This window comes from Myxocyprinus asiaticus, chromosome 1 (genome assembly GCF_019703515.2).
Source record: "Myxocyprinus asiaticus isolate MX2 ecotype Aquarium Trade chromosome 1, UBuf_Myxa_2, whole genome shotgun sequence".
NCBI lineage: Eukaryota > Metazoa > Chordata > Actinopteri > Cypriniformes > Catostomidae > Myxocyprinus > Myxocyprinus asiaticus.
Genome location: NC_059344.1, coordinates 15,401,103 through 15,424,919, shown reverse-complemented (window position 1 = coordinate 15,424,919; position 23,817 = coordinate 15,401,103). Strand labels below are relative to the sequence as shown.

Below are 23,817 nucleotides of genomic sequence, written 5' to 3'. Positions count from 1 at the left end.
TGAAATGTGGGGAGATTTTATTTGGAAACATTTCTAGGGTGACTGTGTGAGCATTTAAACATAAAGTCTGAGCATCTTTTAAAAGTGTGACCATTTCAACAAACATCTTTGGTACACACACTGGGGGCAATAAATAAATAAATACACAATTAAAAAAGAATATGCTTCTATAGCATTTTTCTAATGTTTTGTACTAAAAAAAATTCATTATAAATTATATTATCAACAATTTAAGTGAAAGCTGAATTAAAAATGTAACTGGATTTCAGAGTTTCTTATAGTGTTCTGTATTCCCCCTTTTGCTTTAATGACAAAACCTGATGTTCCATGTTATTCCAGTATGATCTGAGGTTGTTCTGAAGAGCATTTAGTGTGCTTCAATGGAAGCAAGTAAATCTGTTCTTTTGTACAAGGAGTTGTACAATTGACCAGTGACCTATAAATAATGCAGAATCTGCTCTTCAAGGGAAGAATATCTTCTTAATTGTACGTCAACTTTCCTATGATATTCAATTTTCATTTTTTTTTTTTTTTTAATTTCCTTGTCATTTTTATTCTTTGTTTATTTCCAGGTTTAAATGAAAAAATCCCAGATTTTCAATGTGTCTCAGACTTCGGGACCCCACTTAATGTTTGAAAATATGATTCTTGGTTTATTTAAAAGCGATTTCTGTTTGTTGTTTGGAAAATTTGTATGCAGACAGGGCTGAATAATGACTCCCATGCAACAGACAATATAACTAGTTTTAGTTATATTTAGTAATAAGTCACTGTTTTATTGTGATTTAATATGATTCTGTCCTAATGTGACAACAAGATAAACATATAGTCTCCAATAACTTTCCAAAATGATTGATTCAATGATTATTGTTTATAATTGTTTTTTATTGTGTCTTGTGTTTCAGACAACTCTAAGAGCAATAACATAAAGTTGTTCAATCTCATCGCCCTTGCATTAGCACTGGCAACAAACCTTACCGTCAGTATTATACTCTATTGCATGAAGAGAAATGGTAAGTATTTATATGAACTCTTCTGGTCTTATTTCTTTTATGTTTTTATAGCATAGTTTGTATGTTTTTATTTTACTGTTATATACAGTATATAATATTAGACATGATCATTGTTTTTTGAGTAGTTAAATCCTTAAACTGTCATGTCTATTTATAATAGGGAGCAAATCTCAGCAAATACAGACTACTGATGATGATGATGATGATGAAGATGAGGAGAATGTGGAGGATGCTGATGACATGTCAAAAATTCAGGTTTGCTAAATTAGCTTTGTTATAAAAATAATTTTAAAGCCATGAATTATGCATCTTTAATGAGTTATATCTAAAAAACAAGCAAACAAACAAAAATTATAAAAGTGGGAATGCATATTTTAGAATTGGAATCTGCATTTTCTAGTACTTGGAAATGACTTACGCTGCTGTAAAATTCTCCAGCAAGCACACAAGAGAGGAGAGAGAGGCCAGCCTTGAGGATACATTGTACTCTGCTTTAGCATGTGAACACCACTTCTGAAAACTACTTTATATTACCATGTACTACAGTAGTGGTTCTAGCTTGTATGGCACCCTGGGCGAAACCCACTTCAGCACCCATTTGTAACGTTTTTGATTTGTAACGAGCAAATCAACATGCAAAAAATAAAAAATAAAAAAAATTAAAAAATTCTAAAAATTTATGTCCACGTGTCCACGTATTTGGACAGCGGGACTAAGTTGTGAAACCAAGCCATAGAAAGACTGTTTTCCCCTCAAATAGTTTATGTTTCCAGGAGTGTTGGTTATTCATGTTTTTGAGACGTTACAGACATTGCAGCTGATTTTCTGTAAAGCTGCTTTGGAACAATGTGTATTGGGAAAAGTACAAATGAAAAACAATACAAATAAAAATGATTTGACTTGATTAATTGATGCTGCAATTTATTAATCAGAAATTAGCATAATAAATTCTGAATCAAGTAATGGCCAGCATCATCCAATTACTGACAACCATGTTAAAATTATGCATTATAAATTCTGAATCAGTTTACTGATTACCATTGTCCCATGTCTGCCAAACATGCTGAGTGATCCAAACATCATCTGCAGTCTGAAACTGAACTTAAGGTCATATTTTAGGAGTGAATGCACTTAGCTGCAAATTAAATCTACTGAATGCTCCCTATTTAGTGAATGACTTAACCTCCAGTGTGCTGTCTGTCTGCACTGGTCTCAGAAAAGTTCGAAATGCACCTTATTTTCATCCTAACTAAAGCCTCTGAAATCAAAAACTTTTTCCCCTCAATGTTAAAATGCACAATAAATATAGGATTTATAATAGGAAAAACTAGTGCTATTGTCCACTATAGTGGGCATTGTATTTAACAGTGTGCCATTTCGCGATAAATAAAAAACAAAAAAAACAAAAAAAAACAAAACAAAAAAAAACATATCTTATAAATATAGAGACTTCAATGTAAAAACTTAATTAGGTTTCTTATCAGATGTAATTTTGTTGGCCTTTCTCCCAAAGACAATCTTTGCTGTGATCATGCCATGTTGTTTTGCAACATGACTCCGTATGTCAAAAGATTAACCCTTTACTGACAGCCCAGAGTCTTCTGGACTGAGATCAGTCAGTTTAAATGAATTTAAATTATGCGTTGTGTATAGCAAAGCCAAAACACAATGTCCGCGCAGAAAGACACGGGTTGCACAAGGTTAAAGTGAGTCATTATCACCTGCTATTGTATGAAAATCAGCAAATCAACATTCTATAAAATATAGTTTTGTGGTCTGAGAAAACAAAATCGTAATCATATGGGGTTGGCACGACATGAAGTTTAGTAATACTGACACTTTTTTTTTTTTTTTTTTTGGGAGTACTATTCCTTTAAGAAGAGTAAAAGTCTAAATTAAATTATATTGTACCAACGTCCTAAAACCACAAGGTGGAAGCAGAAACCATTCATAATATTCAGTTTCAGGGGACAGCAGACAATCTATCAAGAAGTTTCCTTAAAGAAATTTCTATTCAAAGATTGGTAGGCATCTATTAAGCTTCATATTAATGTCAAATTCTCCCTTTATTAAATAGAGTTTTATGCAGTGTGAACTTGGATGGATGAAACATTGCTCATTGTTTTATGCAGCTGGGTACTTGCAGTATATCTAAGCCTGTCAGGTTTGGAACCAATGAATCCAATCGTAGTGTTTATTATAATGAAATAAATAAATAAATAAATAAAAATAAAAATAAAAACTCAGAATAACACCCCATGAGAGGGTGAAAACCCGCAGAAAGATTCTAAAGCTATAGTAGTTTAGATCAGAACAAACTGGCAAAGACAACATGGAGATAAAAAAACAACAACCATCTTTTCTTAACCAAGACATTAGGCAGATCTTTGTGGAGATTGTTTGTGGAAATGTGGTCACTGGTACTCACACAACCATTGCTTAGGGAAAGAGGCAACCGCAGATCACAGTCATGGAGATGTAACTAGCAAAGCAACTTCTAGAGGCCAATTAACCAATGAACATAACACAGACGTACTGGTGTTGGAAGTGTGTCTGATGACACAAAGCTACATGATAAGATCTTTTAAATTAAACATACACATGCAAGCATGCAGACACACGTGCACACACACACACACACACACACACGCACACACACACACACACACACACACATGTTGGTGCGGCTATCCTTATGAGGACTCTCCATAGACATAATGATTTTTATACTGTACGAACTATAGATTCTATCCCCTAACCCTACCCCTACCCCTACCCCTAAACCTAACCCTCACAAAAAAACTTTCTGCATTTTTACGTTTTCAAAAAAACATTGTTTAGTGTGTTTTTTTAAGTGATTTGAATTATGGGGACACTAGAAATGTCCTCATAAACTACATTCATAGCATAATACCCTTTTAATTACCAGTTTGTAACCTAAAAATGTTTTCCTTGTAAACCACACAGACCCACACACACACATATTTAAAAGTTTCTGTAGTGTAAATGTTTTGATATTTTATGCAATATTATCTGTTTGTTTCCACATGTGAGGCATGAACATTGTCTCTTTGTGTAAGAGTTCTCAAACTGTTTCATGAATGTATTAACAGGTAACACATATCAACAAATCCACACTACTGGTGATATGTCAACAATTCAGGTTTGCAAAATTTGAAAATATTAAACTAATAAATAGTTTGAAAATTAAAATCTGTAATGATATGATGATTTATAATTATCACTGTAGTTAATTTAGAAGTTAAGTAAAAATTGTGGAGGTGGATATGAATATTTAAGAGTTGGAATCGGTTTTTCTTTTAGTATGAGAAAGTGGATTGTGCCGCCTTCACCACCAAACACTCAGTAAAGAGGAAGGTCTGCTTTTAGGACACACTCAAATTTGGTTTGGAAACTGCTTTGTATCAGCTGAAACTATTAGTTCCAAAATGACATTTTATTTGAGATATTTTACCATTTATTTGATCAGTATCAAAAACTATATATATACACACACACACACACACACACACACACACACACACACACACACACATACATATACACTATATTGCCAAAAGTATTCGCTCATCTGCCTTTAGACGCATATGAACTTAAGTGACATCCCATTCTTAATCCATAGGGTTTAATATGACGTTGGCCCACCCTTTGCAGCTATAACAGCTTCAACTCTTCTGGGAAGGCTTTCCACAAGGTTTAAGAGTGTGTTTATGGGAATTTTTGACCATCCTTCCAGAAGCGCATTTGTGAGGTCAGACACTGATGTTGGACGAGAAGGCCTGGCTCGCAGTCTTCGCTCTAATTCATCCCAAAGGTGCTCTATCGGGTTGAGGTCAGGTCTCTGTGCAGGCCAGTCAAGTTCTTCCACACCAAACGTGCTCATCGATGTCTTTATGGACCTTGCTTTGTGCACTGGTGCGCAGTCATGTTGGAACAGGAAGGGGCCATCCCCAAACTGTTCCCACAAAGTTGGGAGCATGGAATTGTCCAAAATCTCTTGGTATGCTGAAGCATTCAGAGTTCCTTTCACTGGAACTAAGGGGCCAAGCCCAGCTCCTGAAAAACAACCCCACACCATAATCCCCCTCCACCAAACTTCACAGTTGGCACAATGCAGTCAGACAAGTACCGTTCTCCTGGCAACCGCCAAACCCAGACTCGTCCATCAGATTGCCAGATGGAGAAGCGTGATTCGTCACTCCAGAGAACACGTCTCCACTGCTCTAGAGTCCAGTGGCGGCGTGCTTTACACCACTGCATCCGACGCTTTGCATTGCATTTGGTGATGTATGGCTTGGATGCAGCTGCTCGGCCATGGAAACCCATTCCATGAAGCTCTCTACACACTGTTCTTGAGCTAATCTGAAGGCCACATGAACTTTGGAGGTCTGTAGCAATTGACTCTGCAGAAAGTTGGCGACCTCTGCGCACTATGCGCCTCAGCATCCGCTGACCCCTCTCTGTCATTTTATGTGGCCTACCACTTCGTGGCTGAGTTGCTGTCATTCCCAGTCGCTTCCACTTTGTTATAATACCACTGACAGTTGACTGTGGAATATTTAGTAGCGAGGAAATTTCACGACTGGACTTGTTGCACAGGTGGCATCCTATCACAGTACCATGCTGGAATTCACTGAGCTCCTGAGAGCGGCCCATTCTTTCACAAATGTTTGTAGAAGCAGTCTGCATGCCTAGGTGCTTCATTTATACACCTGTGGCCATGGAAGTGATTGGAACACCTGAATTCAATTATTTGGATGGGTGAGCCAATACTTTTGGCAATATAGTGTATATGCATATATAATTCCAATTTAAATACATTTGTATGTGCATTTCAAAAGTAGGTTTTAAGATACAGTCAATGAAAGAGAGGAAAGTAAAACAAAGAGAATGAAAGCTAAATGGCCAATTCATTTTGAAACTAACTTCAAAATTAGGCAGATTGGCCGCACAAAATAACAGATTTTATGCTGTCCTAAAACCACTAGGTGGCAGCAGAGACCATGGGTTAAAATGCAACAGCACAGCACACTTGTCTTTCAATAATTTAATTTTAAAGAAGTCCCCCAGCACTGACACAATCTAAAAGTTTATGGCATGGAACACTCTTTTGACAAGCTGATAAGTCAAATAGATTGTGTCACACATCCACAAGAGAGATTTCCAAAATGTACAGTGCTGGGGGCCTCCAGGAGCTGGATGGAGAACCGTAGCAATTAGACCAGACTCTTGAAGAAATAGTTCTGTCCTCTATCAACTTTTGGTTCACAACCATATCCAGCCACAACCAGAAAAACTGCATGATGAATTGCACTCACGTGATGGACCCACTGGCTCTTTCTCTGTCTTTAAAATATATTCAATTTTATATCCATATCCATCGCATCAAGTAAGTAGAATATATTTTTATATATAAAATGTAAGACTTTATCCTCAATAAACATATATGTAAGTGTATCTGTGCAGTGTCAGTGTGTATGTTCCTTGTTTAAAAGAAAAAAAAAATAACAAATAGGTAATTTTCTGTTCATTTGTTTATTTATTTTTTTATTTTTTTTATACTCTTTTAACTAACATAACATTCTTGAGATAAGGGACAAAACATGTCTCAAAACTTCACCTGCCATCAGTTGTTAAACAATTATACTTCCACACTGAAATTAATCAAAGATGATCACTGAAATGTTGCACAAATGTAACATTTCATTTGATTTTCTATTTAATTTATAGAAACATTCCAGAGAGATATTACATTCTCACCCTGTCTGTGTGGGACCTAATGCCCCTGTATTGTGAAACTATACTGTAAAAAAGGCACCGTCTTTTAGATGAGATGTTTAACGATGTCTTGACACTCTGTGATCATTAAAAATCCCAGGATGTTTCAAATTTGCCCATTGGCCTCTATCCATCATGGCTTCCTAATAATCCCCTATACTGTATATAATCTGGCTACACTGTACCCTCTGTACCCTCCTCTCCACCAATAGCTGGTGTGTGGTGGGCATTCTAGAGCACTATGTCTGTCATCGTATCATCCAGGTGGTGCTGCACACTGGAGGTGTTGAAGAGATTCCCCCAATACTATATAAAGCGCATTGAGTGTCTAGAAGTGCTATATAAATGTAAGGAATTATACTATATATATATATATATATATATATATATATATATATATATATATATATACACACACACTGCACTAATGTTGCTACACCCCAAACACAAAATGGCCAATACATTTAATATATGTGGAATTCGCAAAATGTGCCTATTATTTAATTTAAATATGGATATTTTTTTCAACAATATCAGCTGTCAACACAGTCAGATCCTCTGTGACAATTCAGTAGCTAGAGCTAAAACTTTTGTCAAAATGTGTAATATTTGTTTGATCATTATGTTTATAATTATTATTATTATTATTATTTATTAAATGTACATTTTTATTATTATTTGCATCTGATTATGTCGACCAATAGTGAGTGATAAAAAAAGCATTTTGTGAGATAATAGAAAAGCATGTGATTACACCCAAACAAAGTTTAATACCTCAGAGCATGTTGAACAGAATAATCAAAAATAATTCCTTGATATATACATTCCATATATATATATATATATATATATATATATATATATATATATATATATATATATATATTGTAGTTTGTTGCAGTCTTTTACATTGTGTTCATGTTTGTATTGTATTAAATAATCATGACTAAATATATTTTGTGGTGTTCAAAGTGACTAAAAAGAAGAGAAGAATATAAAATAAATAAATAAATAAATAATAAAAAAATACTCCACACAAGAAAATCATTTACATCTCTGTATTTAAATTTGACATTTATTCATTTGGCAGATAGAAATCTTGTGTACAAATGCATGAATGCAAAAAAAAAAAAAAAAAAAAAAGTACACAAAAAGACTTTGCTTTTCTTTTCTTACTCTAATCCTTATGGCCACACATGTTTGTGTACAGAACATGTACTGTACAAAGACTATATAATACAGTAACATTCAAATACATATTATATGAATCGCAAAGCCTGGTAATATGACTGCATTGTATTGTCAACCACTAATATATACTGTATATTTTAAACAATAAAACTGTAAATTAAAAGATTAAACTCCTAAAATTAAAGTCCTGAAGCATGTTGTACTCATTTAAGCTTGCATAGCATTTAGGCTTAAACTCAGGCCTTCTAAAGGCAACTTTCTCTTGCTGTTCAGATAAGACAATTGCTATTTTCCAACATCTGTAGTTATTGCAGAACTGCAGAATAAATGTTTAATGACATTTAATTGGCAAGTGTTTGAGTAAAGAAAGCATTTTCAGACTATTACATTTTAACATAGATTTACTTGTTCCTATAATCCTCTGAGTTTGCTACTGATATGATCTGACCTGTGCGTACAGAGACTGCTCTTGAGTGATGTTTGCTCTGGCCCTTTGAGAGTTGAGAGGCTTCTGGGCAAAGCTAAAGCCTGCATAATTCATGGTGTCTTCACTCTAAAATTATATATATATATATAATTTAAAATATATAAAATGATACAGTAAAGATATAAAGATATAAAAAGGAAAATGACTACTTAATGTACAACAGTAATCCAAAAAGCTTTTAGGAACACTGAAAACAGGGAGTCTCATTCTCAATGAAATGAAATGGATAAATAGAAAATTAGGTACTTACTTCATTCTCTTGAGTCTTGGGATCTTTGGGAAAATAATAAACAGTTTTGTCAAAAATAGCAATCATGTAAGATTTTAGAAGTGACAATGACATTATCATATTTAATCAATATTTAAATCTACTGACAGAAAATCTTACCTTTATTTGAACACCTAAATAGTTTTATTCCAAGAAAAACAGCAAGAATCAAAAGCATGACGTTTGAAGTTCCAAGAGCAAGAATAGTTGGAATCACATCACCACTCTCTGAAATGATCAAAATGTCTAAATTTAATTTACATTTCATATTAGACCTGTTAATTGGTATCATGTACTCCAGTATGAGAACAAAATTCTTCTCTTGTGTGGCAAGAAAGCAAATATTAGTGTATTTGAACAAAAACGTACCCCCAAAATTCAGTTCAGTTCCATTTCCAAACAGTATCTCCCCACATATGGCCACAGCACAGTAGTAAATCCCTGCATCAGAATGGCTGAGGTTCCTCTTCAGGAGATTATAGACACAACTCTGTGCTTTAGAACGAAACTCATTATTCTTCTTACACTGACCATTTCTCTCTCCATTAGTGTAAAGGACTCCTGGATGTGAGTCTCCCAAACTTTGCTTGAACCAGTAGACACTGTGTCCTCCTGCACAACTCTCAGTTAAGATACTGCACTGCAAAGTCACAGAATCCCCTGATGGAACCGTGTCTATCATAGGCTGCTGAAGAATTGTGTGTGTGCCTACGGCTGCATCTTGAAAAGGGATATAAGGCACCTAAATTTTAGTATAAGTAACAATGAGTCTGTACAAACTAAGTATGCTTGATAAGGGAAGGTGAAAAATTACCCAACATAAGTCCACAAAGCAAAACTTACAAGCAAACAGGAGAAACATACCTTTGACAAGTAAACTGGTGCCCGCACCCATTCCAATGCTGTAATGTGATGAAACTACACAGAAATAAGTTGCAGAGTCTGAAGTCTTTGTCTTAAGAATTGTCAGATTAAAACTGTCAACTCCTTTGGCAACATTAAAACGATTTGTTTTCTCAAAGTCTTTATTCCAGCTGCTTTGTTGCATTAAATAAAAAGTCACAATTTGTTGGGATTTTCCTCCTGCATTCTGTTTAATCCATGCTGCTGTCGACTGCAGATTGCTTGAAAAGGTGCAAGTAAGGTTTACATCGTCTCCAGGTCCAACTATTTTCAAATGATCCTCCTGAACAACATTCACATCAGAGGTGTAGACTGCAAAATAAAGCACACAACAGGTACATTTAATCTGTGTTAAGTATCGCTAAATTAGTGGAGTTGTTTAATATATATATATATATATATATATATATATATATATATATATATATATATATATATATTAGGTATATTTACCTATTGTTGAGGAGAGCAAAATAATAAAAGAATATCCCATGATCAGTGGACTTCTGAAAGTATTCTCATATTTTGAATTCCCCTGAAAAGCAAACAGTCATGAATCACCACAATAGCATGACTCTGACTATGCATTTACACTTGCTAAAGAAGATCAGTAGACTGTGATTACCATGTATCCTCCAGACTCTGCTTCAGGCAGCTGAGATACATATATTTCTATCTTAAGTATTCAGTGTTCTAAGAGCTGATTGGTCAATGACAGGGTGGTTGAATTGAGCTGAAACCACTCGTGGCAGCAGCAACACAACTGGATAACTACATTTAGATGTTGTGGTGGAAATTGCAGTCTCACATGTGATTTTTAAAAAACAGGTGATGTGTAAATATATAAAAATACATGCACATAAGTGCTTATGTTAAGTTTGATGCTGCACTTAACTCTTAAGTAACAGGAAACATAATGGTAACACTTTCTATGAAGCCCATATTTATAATGCACTGTAAAGGCATTATACATGCATTATACTGCATTCATAATGTCTCATAATACACCTTATAATAAGTTATAGCTTCTCATATATAATTATATCTACAGTTATAATACATTATAAGACTTTCCCTATTCATAGTTATACATAAGTATATAATGCATTATAACACATGCAACATGCAATTTTAACGCAGCGGAAGCAAATAAATTTAATTGTATTAACTAATGTTAAGTGCTGGCATGTAAAAGCAGCATAGTGTTAACAGTCAAAAGGCTTTATGACATGATCATATTATAAGTGGTTTTTGCTTGCTTTAAGTAAAGTTACAAAAGCAATATCTTCATATAAACAGCCACAACATAAACTTGTAACATACAATACAAATCAAACTTATACATTGGAAGGTATTTATAAAATAAGTCTCCAAATAAGATTCACATTAAAGTTTATTAAATAGAGTCCAGTGTAGAATCAGTTTTATTTTTTATTTTATTTTTTATTCTTGGGTGTGTTTACACCCAAGATGATTGTCTACATATGTAATCAACATAAAAAAATTTTCTTTGAGAGATTTTCTGATATATTATAAACTTGTAGCTTTACAAGTGTTTTTCATAATATCTCAAAATTTATATTGAATGGGTGTTATTTTGTATGTTATGCATGTGTAATGTATATAATTTCCAGCATGAGTTGTAATGTCTTATAACCACTTAAAATAGCTTATGGATGTTAATAGGAAGACATTGCTTTTGTCACTTTACTTAAAGCATACCATATATTACAAACAGCGTTGGGAGTAATGCGTTACAAAAGTAACGCAATTACAGTAATGTATTGCTTTTTGCTGTAAGGCAGTAATATAACGCATTACTAATAAAATTTTGGTAATATTATACTAGTTACAATCTCAGTAACGCGTGTAACAACGCATTTTAACCCGAAATTAAGTGGTGTTTTGTTTTTTTAAGAATACACCAACACCGCAAAACATTTCGGCACCAGAGAAAAAAACTCTGTGAGTAAAAGAGTAACATTATTTCCTGTTGCTGGAATTCGATGGTTGAGATGATGACTGCAGAGACTGATTCTACATTTGCGAGACGGACATACTCCCATTATTTTCAGTTTGTCAGAGACAAGGATAAGAACATTATAGTCAAGTGCAATCTATGTGCGACACCGAGGGGAACTCTCTACATCGAGAAATAGCACTACTAACTTAAAGAAACACCTGGACCGGTGCCATGCTAACACTATAAGCTAACCGAGAGAGCTGCAGGTGCAGAGAAGAGAAAGAATGCTGGCAAGACAAAGCAACAGAAATTAAGTTTATCTCGGTCTGCCAAGCTGCTTGAACCCCAAGATAAGAGTCGTGGCAAAGTATGTTGTTGAAGACATGCTGCCTCTATCAACAGTAGAATCGCTGGCTTTTAGAAAGCTTGTCAGCAAAATCCCCGTCAACACCAGCAATGACAAGGTAAGCTAACGTTGCCATAAAGACTGGTTCAGTGTTGCATGTAGAGTTATCACTCCTTTTTCTCTGTTTCATTTGACTGAAAACTGTTTGCAAGAATAATGTCGTCTATGAGAATACTGTAAATGATCTCCGATCATCTCATGAGGTGCTGTGAGTTTAGTTTGCTTTATTTCCACAGAGCAGTTCACTCTTACACATTGTGAACGCAACTCTGCAGGTTCAGTAATATATACAGGGGTCTTTTTTTTAAAGAAACAAAGACGAAAGTGATTAAATCATAAAGTAATAAAAGACATGTTCACCTTGAACCTAAAATGTAGTTTTATTTTCTTTAGGCAGCATTAAATGTATTACCAAAACACAAACACATTCGATAATAACACACATTTGGAAGCATTTTTTGGGAACACAAGGGAATTTATTAGGCTTATTTATTATGATAATTTTTTTTTAAATAATCTTTACGTTTATAATTGTCTTTAGTTCTTAATTTGTATGCTGTTAGTCATTTTTCACCTGTTGCCACATACTGATACTTGCGTGATGGCAAATGGGGCTGTTGGAGACGGTAATTGTTTGGATTTGGGGAGGTGGTTATATCTAAGATTTTTTAATCACTTAGTTATTATAATTGCTTTTTTAGTTTCGTTTAAAGTGCAATTTGAATTTAGAAATGTCTTTTAAGTTTTTCGTGTTTCAATAAATTAATTACATTTTTAAAGCATAATCAATAAAGCAAAAATATTCACAGACCTTGGGGGTTGGCCATATAATCGGATATCGCGGTATTTTAAATGCGATTACCATTCAAATATTTTTTTTACATATCGCCCAGCCCAAAAGGAAAGTTAAATATTTCATGAACAATTGTAAAATGAAGTACTTTTATGGAGACCTGCACAAACACGTGTACTCAATTCCATACTGCAGCATGTTACCCATTAATTTTTGCATATTTGTTTGTTTTTAAGTAGTCTATGGGCAATATAAACATTTTTTTTACTGAAAAACGTTGTTTTTGAAAATAGTAAATTATTCGTTTGTGGTATGGCTCTTTCGAAAAAAATGCATCAACCAAAAATTAAAAAACTGGCTCCTTAGTGAAAAAAGTTTCCAACCCCTGATATAGACCATAAGTGTCTTCATAGTTCTATTTATTTGACCATCCTTGTTTGGCTGCATGCTACCTGTGTTGTATATTTGGCAATAACAGGTTTCCTGTTTAGACTTTATTTTTTATTTTCAATTTTCCTGTGTGTGTGTTTAGCCAAGCTTACATTTTTTTGTGAAGTTGGACTGAAATGACTGAGCTGTATTTCCTATGAGGTGTAATAGGCCCAATCACTTTTACTTTATTTTTTGTATTCTTGTAAAATGTGGCTAGCCCCACAAAGCCATTAGCTATAGGTCTAGCAATAAGTGATTTAAATTTTACCAGCCTTTATTTGGTAGCCTATGTTTTAGCCATTGTTTGGCAAATAGCAGGGTTCCTCTGTTTGGCCTGCGTTTTATTTCTTAGCAACTGTAGGCTATGTTAATATTTAAAAATATTTACAGTATCTCTATCATAATTTAGTAGACTTTGATCCTTTGTCTGCTTTTGTGATTCTGACAGTGATTGTTACTTATTGTATTGCGCCATGAGCCTTCACTGTGCCTATTATATTAAGTTGTTAGTAGCCTTAGGGGCCTACAAAGTCATTATGCTATACCACATTGCCCTCCACTGGATGTATAATGAGCTGCAATAAACTCAATTTTAGCATTTTAGAATGTCAAGTCATACTTAAGCAGTTATTTTGGTGAAAGTAACTCAAAAGCAATACAAAAGTAGTGTAAAGCATTACAGTTCAGAGAGAGTAATATTGTAATATAACTAATTACTCTCAAATGACAGTAACTAGTAATCTGTAATGTATTACATTTTGGAAGTAACTTGCCCAACACTGATTACAAATATATATAATACTTTATAACTTCTGCAGATTAAATTGGATGTCACTGGTGCTATAATGCATTATAATTTAAGGTATAACTAAGAATATGTAAGTATTACGATGTATTATAATTGTGGTTACAATTACTTATGAGAAGTTATAACATATTTATAAGGTGTATTATGATACAGTACATTATTAATGTATCATAATGACTTTACAATGCATTATAAATATGGGCTTCATAGAAAATGTTACCAGCTATTCCTTTAAAACAGGAGAGACAGCAGAAGTTTTCAGTAATAAAGGAACAGAACCAGAGGAGATGAAACAGTTAATCAAATGTGAGATGAGAGAGGAAATGACAGATAACAGCCTTTAAGAAAGCAGGTAGGTGCTGGATCTAACTCACAGAAAGCTGAGCTGGATTTTTGTTATTAAATCACTGACAGAGGATGGGCTGGTGAGTATAAATCTAGAGATAATGTGGTTTAGGGGATGTGGTGGAGAACAGTCACAAGAAAATGCAGAGGGAATGGATGAGAAAGATTCATAGATACGGTAGATTTATTTTATTCTGAAAGAAATTAAGAAAATAATTGCAAAGCTCATTGGAGCCAGAGATAAGATGTGCTGGAGGGAGAATAAGTTTACTGACAGTGGCAAATAATGTTCTGGATCTGCATCTAGCACTGCTGATAATGGAAGAGTAGTGGGATGTGCGTGTAGCATTGAGACTAGCCCTATATTTTAGCAGAAAAATTATATTGATCAGAAAAAGCAGAGTAATGGACCTCAAGGCCTGTATTCCTATACAGTCGCACTAAGCGCCTGCCAATTTGCTTTAATGACGGGAGTTCACGGGTATACCATGGAGACACATGAGATGAGGGTACCAGCCTGGTAATAGTTGGAGTGTGTTTGTCTAAGGCTTCAGAGATACCAGAGTTATAGATAGAGAGGACATCAGATGGACAGGAAAGATGCATTCATTGAGGTAAAGAAACAATGAATCAACAGCTTCGACAATTGACAGATATAACAGTCTGTGAGCCTGAGACATATATATTGTTAAAACCAGACCTGCAGACAAGGCAAAAATGAATGTATTGTGCAAGATTGAAATGATCAAAAACAGACATAAGTTCATTAGCATTGGGGCATACAGTATCAACATGAATATTGAAATCAACTAACAGGTGAATATGAGAAGACACAGCACAAGCCAGGATGAGTAATTTGTTGAGTTCAGAGAAAAAAAATCTGGCAAAAACTTAGGGGGGTAATAAACTAAAATGACTTGAAGAGTGATTTGAGCAACAACTTTGAAAGCTAGGTATTCAAAAGACTTGACATTATGATATTCAGTCACAACAATTTTCAGATCACTGAGAGACACAACAGCTAGGCCACCACCCTTACTATGGGGCCGTGGTAAATAAATATATTTATATCCACATGGTGTAAGCAGGTTTAGGTGGAAGTAGTCATTTGATAGCTGTCAGGTTTCTGTGAGGAGCAGCACATCCAGATGTTTATCAGAGATTATTTCATGCAAGAGGGACGCTTTGTCAGACAATGAACGTAAATTTAGAAGAGCAAAAGTTTGAATTGGACCAGATGTTTTTTCCTCATTATAACAGTGAGAGTCTCACCTAGCCAAGTATCTTAATGAGTTGATGTTTCTCAGGCGAAGAGGAAATTAAATCCTATGAGGAGCGGATCTATTAGTCCAGATAGACGGAATACCAGTCAGAGATGAGCGATGTTCAACACACAAAACCCTGGGAGAGCAATGGATGTATTGCGGTCGGCAAATAATTCAGAGCAGTGTCCCTCATAAAACAGCTGAGCCAGGCAGCGGACGCACCACCACCCGAAACTCAACTAAGGCCTTCAGATGAGCACCGATGCAATCCGCCAAAAAAGGTCAACACAGTCAGCACAGAGAGTGGATACTCACTCACCAACAGTGACAAGGTGGTCAGCAGGCAGACACGGAGAAACTCATGGTATGCAGGTAGGTTGTGAGAGTAATGAAGTCATCCAAAATTCCCGCAATGAGACAGGAAGGTGTCCAGTTGGTGGAGGAATACAATCCACCAAGGCCAAGTACTGTAGCAGTCCAAAGCATGATATTCCAATTACTAAATTATTAATTGATCGATACACAATAACAAAGAAAACAAAAAACAGACAAAATAGTGTTCACAGCGTCACACAGAACTGGCAACCCTGAGAGAGTTACGTGGCAGCAATGCTAGTCTGACAAAACAGTTGTGATTAATAACACTATGTAACACAATTTTTGTTCCTGGGTAGTAAGTGTTATTTCCTAATTGCTTATGCCTCAATAGTAAAGAAAATGGCTATTATTCCCCATAAACTTTTGTGACCAGGACAGTGATATTTTGAAATGTACCTATTTTCAATGAGAAAACGGGCGAATTTGTGTCTTTTCGTTCACATAAAGTCAGAAAAAAACAACATATGAATCCAAATTAACATGAATTTATACTAAAGTAATAAAAGCTTGGCATTGGACTTGGTGAGACCAATATCTCTAATCAAGTCGTTGAGGTCTTTTTGGTTGGGGTAGTATGGGTTTCTCTCCTCAGCTCCACCTCTGAAATTGTCATCTGGATCTATAATGTCTTCCTCGCTCTCTGACTTGCTGCTCTCTTCTAAAGACGGCTGCTCTCTCTCCGGAGGAGTGGGTACGGGGAGCTCATGGCAGTGTGGCACCGGGGCGATGGATGAAGGAAGGTCCGGATACGTGATAGCAGGTGCATTCTTGCCAGTCCGACATTTGGAAGCGTCCACCATGCAGAAGTAGCAGTAGCTTGAGTGGTCAGTGGGTTCCTGCAAAATTCTTGGGATAGAGAACTTCATGGCTCTCTTTTCCCCTCTGTACCATCCTACAAAAATATATTTATTTCACCCATGACTAATGTGTAAGAGGTTCTCGCAATATTTTTCATATATGATATATTTTTTCAATAATATTGAAAACTGTAAAACATTTTAAAATTAAAAACTTTTACAATTTTAAAAATTAACACATTTTATAACATAAAATTCTGAGCAACAGTTGTCCATCTTACCTTCCAGAGTTTTTTTTGCAGTGCTCGCAGGTGAAATGAGGTGCCCAGGGTTTGTCTTGATCCCCTACAGGCATGCCGAAATATGCCTTGTAGGCTTCACACATCTTAGCAGATGCTTCCACGGAGTACTTTTTCGCTCTTGTCTTGATAAAATGGCCGCAGACATAGCAAAATGTGTCTGCCGGATGCTTGCAATCTCTTGATGCCATCTCAGAAAAATGCAGGTATGTATCCACTTAGGCATCTGGAACTACCTGGTGGGCTTAACTGGTAGTATTTATACTACTATTTATATTACTGAAAGGTTCTAGAAAGTTCTAGATGTTACTCCAAGTTTACTCAGCACTGAATCTATCTGGAATGTTCTGGAAAATAGGCAAATTTCAAAATATCACTGTCCTGGTCACAAAAGCAAAGTTTGTGGGGAATAATAGCCATTTTCTATACTTTTGAGGCATAAGCAATTAGGAAATAACACTTACAACCCAGGAACCAATAAATAAATAAAAAAATGTGTTACACGGTGTAATGAATGTGATAACTAGCAAAACTTTTGTAAAGACAGCACCTTGCAAATGTGAGCTGAATGCTTTAACATCACCCCACACTGTGTGAATATGTTTATTATTTGAGATAGGTGTTGGACTGAGGCTGCCTAACATGTTAAAGCTAGCGGCAACAAATCACATATGTTTGAAACTTCACTTGAAATGTTAACAGAATAAACAGTGAATGCTTACCAAAAACATTAGTGTTCCATTTGTGATGATACTACACTTTGAAAACTCATACACTAGATGGTCAAGTGCATAGTGAGTGTAAATGCCCAGTGTATATAGTGCATCATTCTTGTCCCTCTTAACATTTCCTCTCTCATAATCTGATTTTACTTCCCTGTGGTATGGTCATTTTCCCTCCTTTTCTGTGTTTTTGTCTTGTATGCAGTAGTTATACTGTATGAGGTTTCTTTGTTAGGTTTGGGGCTTTTTGGGCTCTCTAGTCTTGTAGGAGTTGCATCATCACAACACCTTTCAAAAACCGTTGTCTTTGAGTTGTGTGCAAGAACATGCAAGAACTTGTATTTGGAGGGGAAAGGGTCCAAAACAAATACAATTCCAACATTTTGATGATGTATAAATATATACAATAATTTCCTTAAAAAAGGAAAATTTCCTTTTTTTTTTTTTTTTATCTGTCAGTGTTGCAAACCCTGCAACTGAGCTAGCATTTAATCATTATTGCCATTCTGACCAGTTTTACTTGAAATGTTAATTTGTGTAAAATTCATTACACTACGGCAATAACCTTTTTACACTGGTAAATGGAATGATAATTGACATAAGTAATAAGTACAGCAAATGTTATGAATAAAATTATATTCTTTCCTGTAAGAATAACTTACAGTTGTAACTTTAAATGTCAGTACAAATCAGCACAATAAATAACTTCTTGTATAATGAAGGTGAATATTCAGATGATTCTAAAATAAAAATAAAAATATGACTGATATTAACATAGATATAATTATATTTGTAAATGACATATGTCGTGATGTTTCTGAATATAATTTTCTGGTAGCTTTCAAATTTGGTAACATAAAATATGGAATGTTCCTAAAATATAAAATATCTAAACTGTTCCAAATATAATCATGATATATGGAAAAATAATTGTGCAATTTCTTAATAGGAAAGAATCATTATGCCCTGAAAGACAATTATATAAAATAAAAAGATGCACTCTAGAATACCTGAGACACACTGACCCATATATGTCTATTCAAACAAGAGCCTCCTCCTGTGGTGTTGCATTAAAATTTATCTAAATGTTCAAACAACACGCTTGATCTAACAAGGGCTATGTTCAGTATAGCATTCCACCATACTACTCTTTATATGTCTGAAGTGTTGTGTTGTAATTATTATTCCATATTTATTATTCTGAACATAGCCATGATTATCATGTGTTTGTAAAAAACAAAAAACAAAACAAAAAAAAGTTTTGTGCTTGTTTCTAGTTTTAGGCTAAGAGGCCTCAGATTTGCTCTTTGTCTGCATCCTGTCATCAGTTATTGACTTAAGGCAACTGATAAAGTAATATTTGTACTATTGAACACCCATTTTTACAAAGTCTCAAAATTTATTTAGCTTACGATTATTATTATTTTTTTTACTGTTGTATTTATTAAATATTCTTGTGTTAACATGGGTAAAAGAGCAAAAATAAATAAATAAATAAAATACTCAGAGGTTATAATGTTTTCTATTACCTTTAACAATTCATCTGGTTGTTAGAACTGTCACCTAGTTGCCAACATGGGAGTTTGTTTTTGTTTTTTTTTTGTCTGTTGAAAAATGTGTTTCTGTGGTTTTGGTTCAAAGAATGCTATAGAAAAAGAGACAAAGGTCAGTCCTGTGGTTGGAAAACTTCTGCAAGTCATGGTGTGCACTAGTTATGCATGCACAAATGCAAACATAACAGTACAAAGAAAAAAGACCTTTGTGAATCTCTCTCTCTTATAAATACTATAATATTAAATTATTATAAAATTGGAATATGGTGTTGCATACTGTCTATTTTTACATCACTAAATGAATAAAAAGTGTAAAATTAATTTTACTCTTAAATGTGTCACCCACTATTGTTTTTTTGTTTTTGTTTTTGATTACCTCTAAAACTTCCAACACTAAATGTAACTACTTAAAAAGTAGATAAATTAATTACATTCAAATCATTTTGGTCACTTTTTAAGCTAAAAGTTTATGCGCTCAAGTTGACCACAGCACTTCTCACTCTGTAATGAGCAGTTTCTTTCTGTCTCTCATTCAACAGGAAATGATGCTATTCATCTCTGCTTTCTGACTGTCACAGTCACATCCTGTCCTAAAATGAACAGACTCAGCTTTTGTTTGAGCTTGAGTCTGTGGTTTAGAAAAACAGTATCAATGTATTTGTCTTTAAGAAAAATGTGAATATTTTATTTTGCCTCTTTAACATTTTGTGGCATCATTAGTGGCATCAGGAAAAAAATAAAAAAAATAACATAACATAACATCCATTAGAAAAAAAATGAAAAGAGCCCCTTGCACAAAAGCAAACACACACAGAGATATTTATGATTATACAAACATTTTATAAACATTTTGTCGAAGCATTTGTCCGTGGATACTTTGTTTGCATGCATTTTTTTTAAAGGACCGCATCTCAGCAACATCACATTTCCTGTGCCATTTGATAGTCAAAAATATATGTACGAAAACAAAACCTTTGTCTACCTGTGTTTTTCCATAAAATGTATGTAAATTCACATACATATAAAATGAATTATAAGAACATATTGCAACATTATTTGTTAGGTAATTCAGAAATGTTTGCAATGAAACATTAATCATATTATGTCCCTGTCCTTGGTGCTGAAATTACTAAGCTGTATCTCATACACTTGTAACATTTAATGCTGATTAAAAAAGCAAAAGCACAAATGCCTTGGCTGTCATGGGATTTAGGTCTCTGGAATATGTGGGGACAAGCGAGACAGGCATTTAAAAAGATTAAAAAAAAAGTCAAGTCTTGTAACTCAACTCAGCATATACAGTACTTCCACATCCATAAAAAGGTATTGCTAAATTGGGCCTAAATTGTGTTAACCATAACTAATCCAGACTGTTTATCAAGCTCTCAAAACTGAAAGATGTTTTGATAATCAATCGATAATTTTCTGTCAGCAATAAATGAGCAAAGAAGAGATTTATTTTAATTTGTTAATGAATGTACTGACACCCAGAAGGTGATACATGTATCAACTTTATCTAAAATGTACCAATAGCAACAGCAGTAATGTATTTGCCTTTCTCTCAACTATGAAAAAGTAATCCTTGAATAAATAGACATGATTTAAATTCATTTTCTCATTATTTCCACTTCCACTTAAGTGATTACTGCTGTGTTGTCAGTCTGATGTTTCATGTTTTTGTTTATGATACTGTCTGCATGTGTATTATATAATTTGCTCATTGACTGTTTTATTCTGTAATTTGCTCATTTAGACATTTTATTTTTCCTTTGGTGTGCTACATTTATTTAAATAAATATGTCACCTGACATATTGCAAACTCCACACCAACATCCAGTTGGGTGGCTGCTGCTGCTACAACAGTGGTTTCAGCTCAACTGAAACACCTTCTCACCTGGCCAATCAGCTCTTAGAAAACTGAATACATAAGATGGAAGTGTCTCAATTGTCTAAAAAAGAGACCGTAAGGACACAGTCTATTGACACTCTGTAAAGTGGGTTGATTCATGTTTGTTTCTCTCAGAGAATTAAAAACTCTTCTGATCATGAGATATTATTTGATTTTTTTAATCTCCTCAAAAATAGGTAAATATACCTAAAAAAAAAATTTTTTTTCAATATTAAACAGCTTCACATATTTAACACAATATAACAAACAAAATGATAAATGTACCTGTTGTATGCTTTATTTTGCACTCTGCACCTCTGATGTGAATGTTGTTCAGGAGGATCATTTGAAAATAGTTGGACCTGGAGATGATGTAAACCTTACTTGCACCTTTCAAGCAATCTGCAGTCGACAACAGCATAGATTAAACAGAATGCAGGTGGAAAATCCCAACAAATTGTGACTTTTTATTTAATGCAACAAAGCAGCTGAAATAAAGACTTTGAGAAAACAAATCATTTTAATGTTGCCAAAGGAGTTGACAGTTTTAATCTGACAATTCTTAAGACAAAGACTTCAGACTCTGCAACTTATTTCTGTGTAGTTTCATCACATTACAGCATTGGAATGGGTGCGGGCACCAGTTTACTTGTCAAAGGTATATTTCCTTGTTTGCTTGTTAGTTAGTTTTGATTTGTGGACTTATGTTGGGTAATTTTTCACCTTCCCTTATCAAGCATACCTGGTTTGTACAGACTCATTGTTACTTATACTAAAATTTAGATGCCTTATGTCCCTTTTCAAGATGCAGCCGTAGGCACACACACAATTCTTCAGCAGCCTATGATAGACACGGTTCCATCAGGGGATTCTGTGACTTTGCAGTGCAGTATCTTAACTGAGAGTTGTGCAGGAGGACACAGTGTCTACTGGTTCAAGCAAAGTTTGGGAGACTCACATCCAGGAGTCCTTTACACTAATGGAGAGAGAAATGGTCAGTGTAAGAAGAATAATGAGTTTCGTTCTAAAGCACAGAGTTGTGTCTATAATAATTTACTACTGTGCTGTGGCCACATATGGGGAGATACTGTTTGGAAATGGAACTGAACTGAAAATGGGTAAGGTTCTTGGAAAATATGTAATTTGAAGTACAATCACTGGATTTATGTACTAGAATGCAATTAACTGATTTTAAATATTTAAATTTTGTTTTGATTACTTTATCATTTCAGAGAGTGGTGAAAGGAACCCAATGCTTCTTGCTATTGCAATTTCAAACATCATATTTTTGACTATGCCGGGGTTCAAATAAAGGTATGATGTCTTGTTGGTGTACATTATTCCTTGTAATGCAATAATAAAATAATATATGACTGCCATTTATGACATGTTTTCTTATTTTCCCCAAATCCACAAACCTCTAGATTGTCAAGTAAGTACTTTTCTTTCGATTTGAGATATCAGAAATTCAAATTATACTAAATGTAATTTACTTTTACTTTTATTTATTTTGTATATAATATTTTTATCTTTGATGTTTGTTTCTTATTATTTTAGGGTGAAGACATTCTGAGTTATGTAGCTGAAAATCCTTTCAACACAAATGGTCCCAAAACAAAGCTAACTCAAGAGCACTCTCTTGTAACATACAGCATTTATACTTAAAGCATGCCTGAAATTATTTGTTACTGATATTGAAATAACCTACAGTATTATGTCTATTGGTCCCTGCATAAAAAGGTACATGTACTGTACGTTTTCTATAAGGATATAAAAGCATATATTAAAGCCTTGGTGGGTTGTAATATTTTATTAGCAGTAAAAAGTGTTCTAAAATGGTTTACTTAGCAATATCCATAACAATTTACAATACAGTTCCATTTGTTAACATAGTAAATGCATAAAGTATCATGATCTAACAATGAACAATATTTTTAGCAGCATTTATAAATCTTGGTTAAACTTAAAACAAACAATTGTATTTTTTATAAATTAAGTTCATGTTAGTTCTTGTTGTAAAGTGTTAACGCACTATCTTAAGGTGTCAAATCAACATGCTGCAGAATGATAGCTATAGGTCACGTAAACTCACAGTTGGCTTCGCCTTATATAAACAGCAAAAGCATGCATTTGCATCAATATTGTAACCTGTGTGCATGTGCGCGTGTATTTAGCAGTTATGCATGCATATGTAAACATGCATCAAGCCAAGTTATGTAAAAATATATAACAGTACCAATGTATATGTAATAGCAACAAAAACGTGGACACTAAAGTACAGAATGTAAACCTGTGGTCTAATCTTAGTTTTACATCAAGTGCTTACATCAAGTGGTTTGGAACACTTAAAAATGAATACAATAACAGCTGTAGGGTGGTTTTCACAACAGTGGTTCAGCTATAGGAATGCCGAAATGACTGAATAAACATTAACAGCAAGATGCAACAGCAAAAGTTTTTAAGCTAATTTCTTGTCTATTACCACCCTCTGCTACTTACACTATTGA

General features: G+C 34.3%; 1 protein-coding gene and 1 pseudogene across 1 annotated transcript; one reads left to right on the top strand and one right to left on the bottom strand.

Annotated features, from left to right (window-relative positions):
- Window positions 1-7,873: 7,873 nt before the first annotated feature.
- On the bottom strand, window positions 7,874-10,296 carry LOC127417750 (uncharacterized). Its single transcript, XM_051657985.1, has 7 exons — window positions 10,287-10,296; window positions 10,115-10,196; window positions 9,623-9,973; window positions 9,128-9,478; window positions 8,879-8,986; window positions 8,741-8,763; window positions 7,874-8,556 (listed from the first exon to the last, which is right to left on the bottom strand). Exons 1-7 carry the CDS (start codon window positions 10,287-10,289, stop codon window positions 8,434-8,436), a joined length of 1,041 nt encoding a protein of 346 aa, XP_051513945.1. The 5' UTR covers window positions 10,290-10,296; the 3' UTR covers window positions 7,874-8,433.
- A 4,111-nt stretch (window positions 10,297-14,407) lies between these two features.
- On the top strand, window positions 14,408-22,457 carry LOC127456043 (uncharacterized; annotated as a pseudogene).
- Window positions 22,458-23,817: the final 1,360 nt, after the last annotated feature.

Bases quoted from the DNA above. Each gene is read 5' to 3' on its own strand.
- LOC127417750 (XM_051657985.1), bottom strand. The intron at 9,974-10,114 runs GTAAATATACCT...TTTATTTTGCAG, and splicing joins TTTGCTCTCCTCAACAATAG to TCTACACCTCTGATGTGAAT. The intron at 8,987-9,127 runs GTACGTTTTTGT...TGATCATTTCAG, and splicing joins AACTGAACTGAATTTTGGGG to AGAGTGGTGATGTGATTCCA.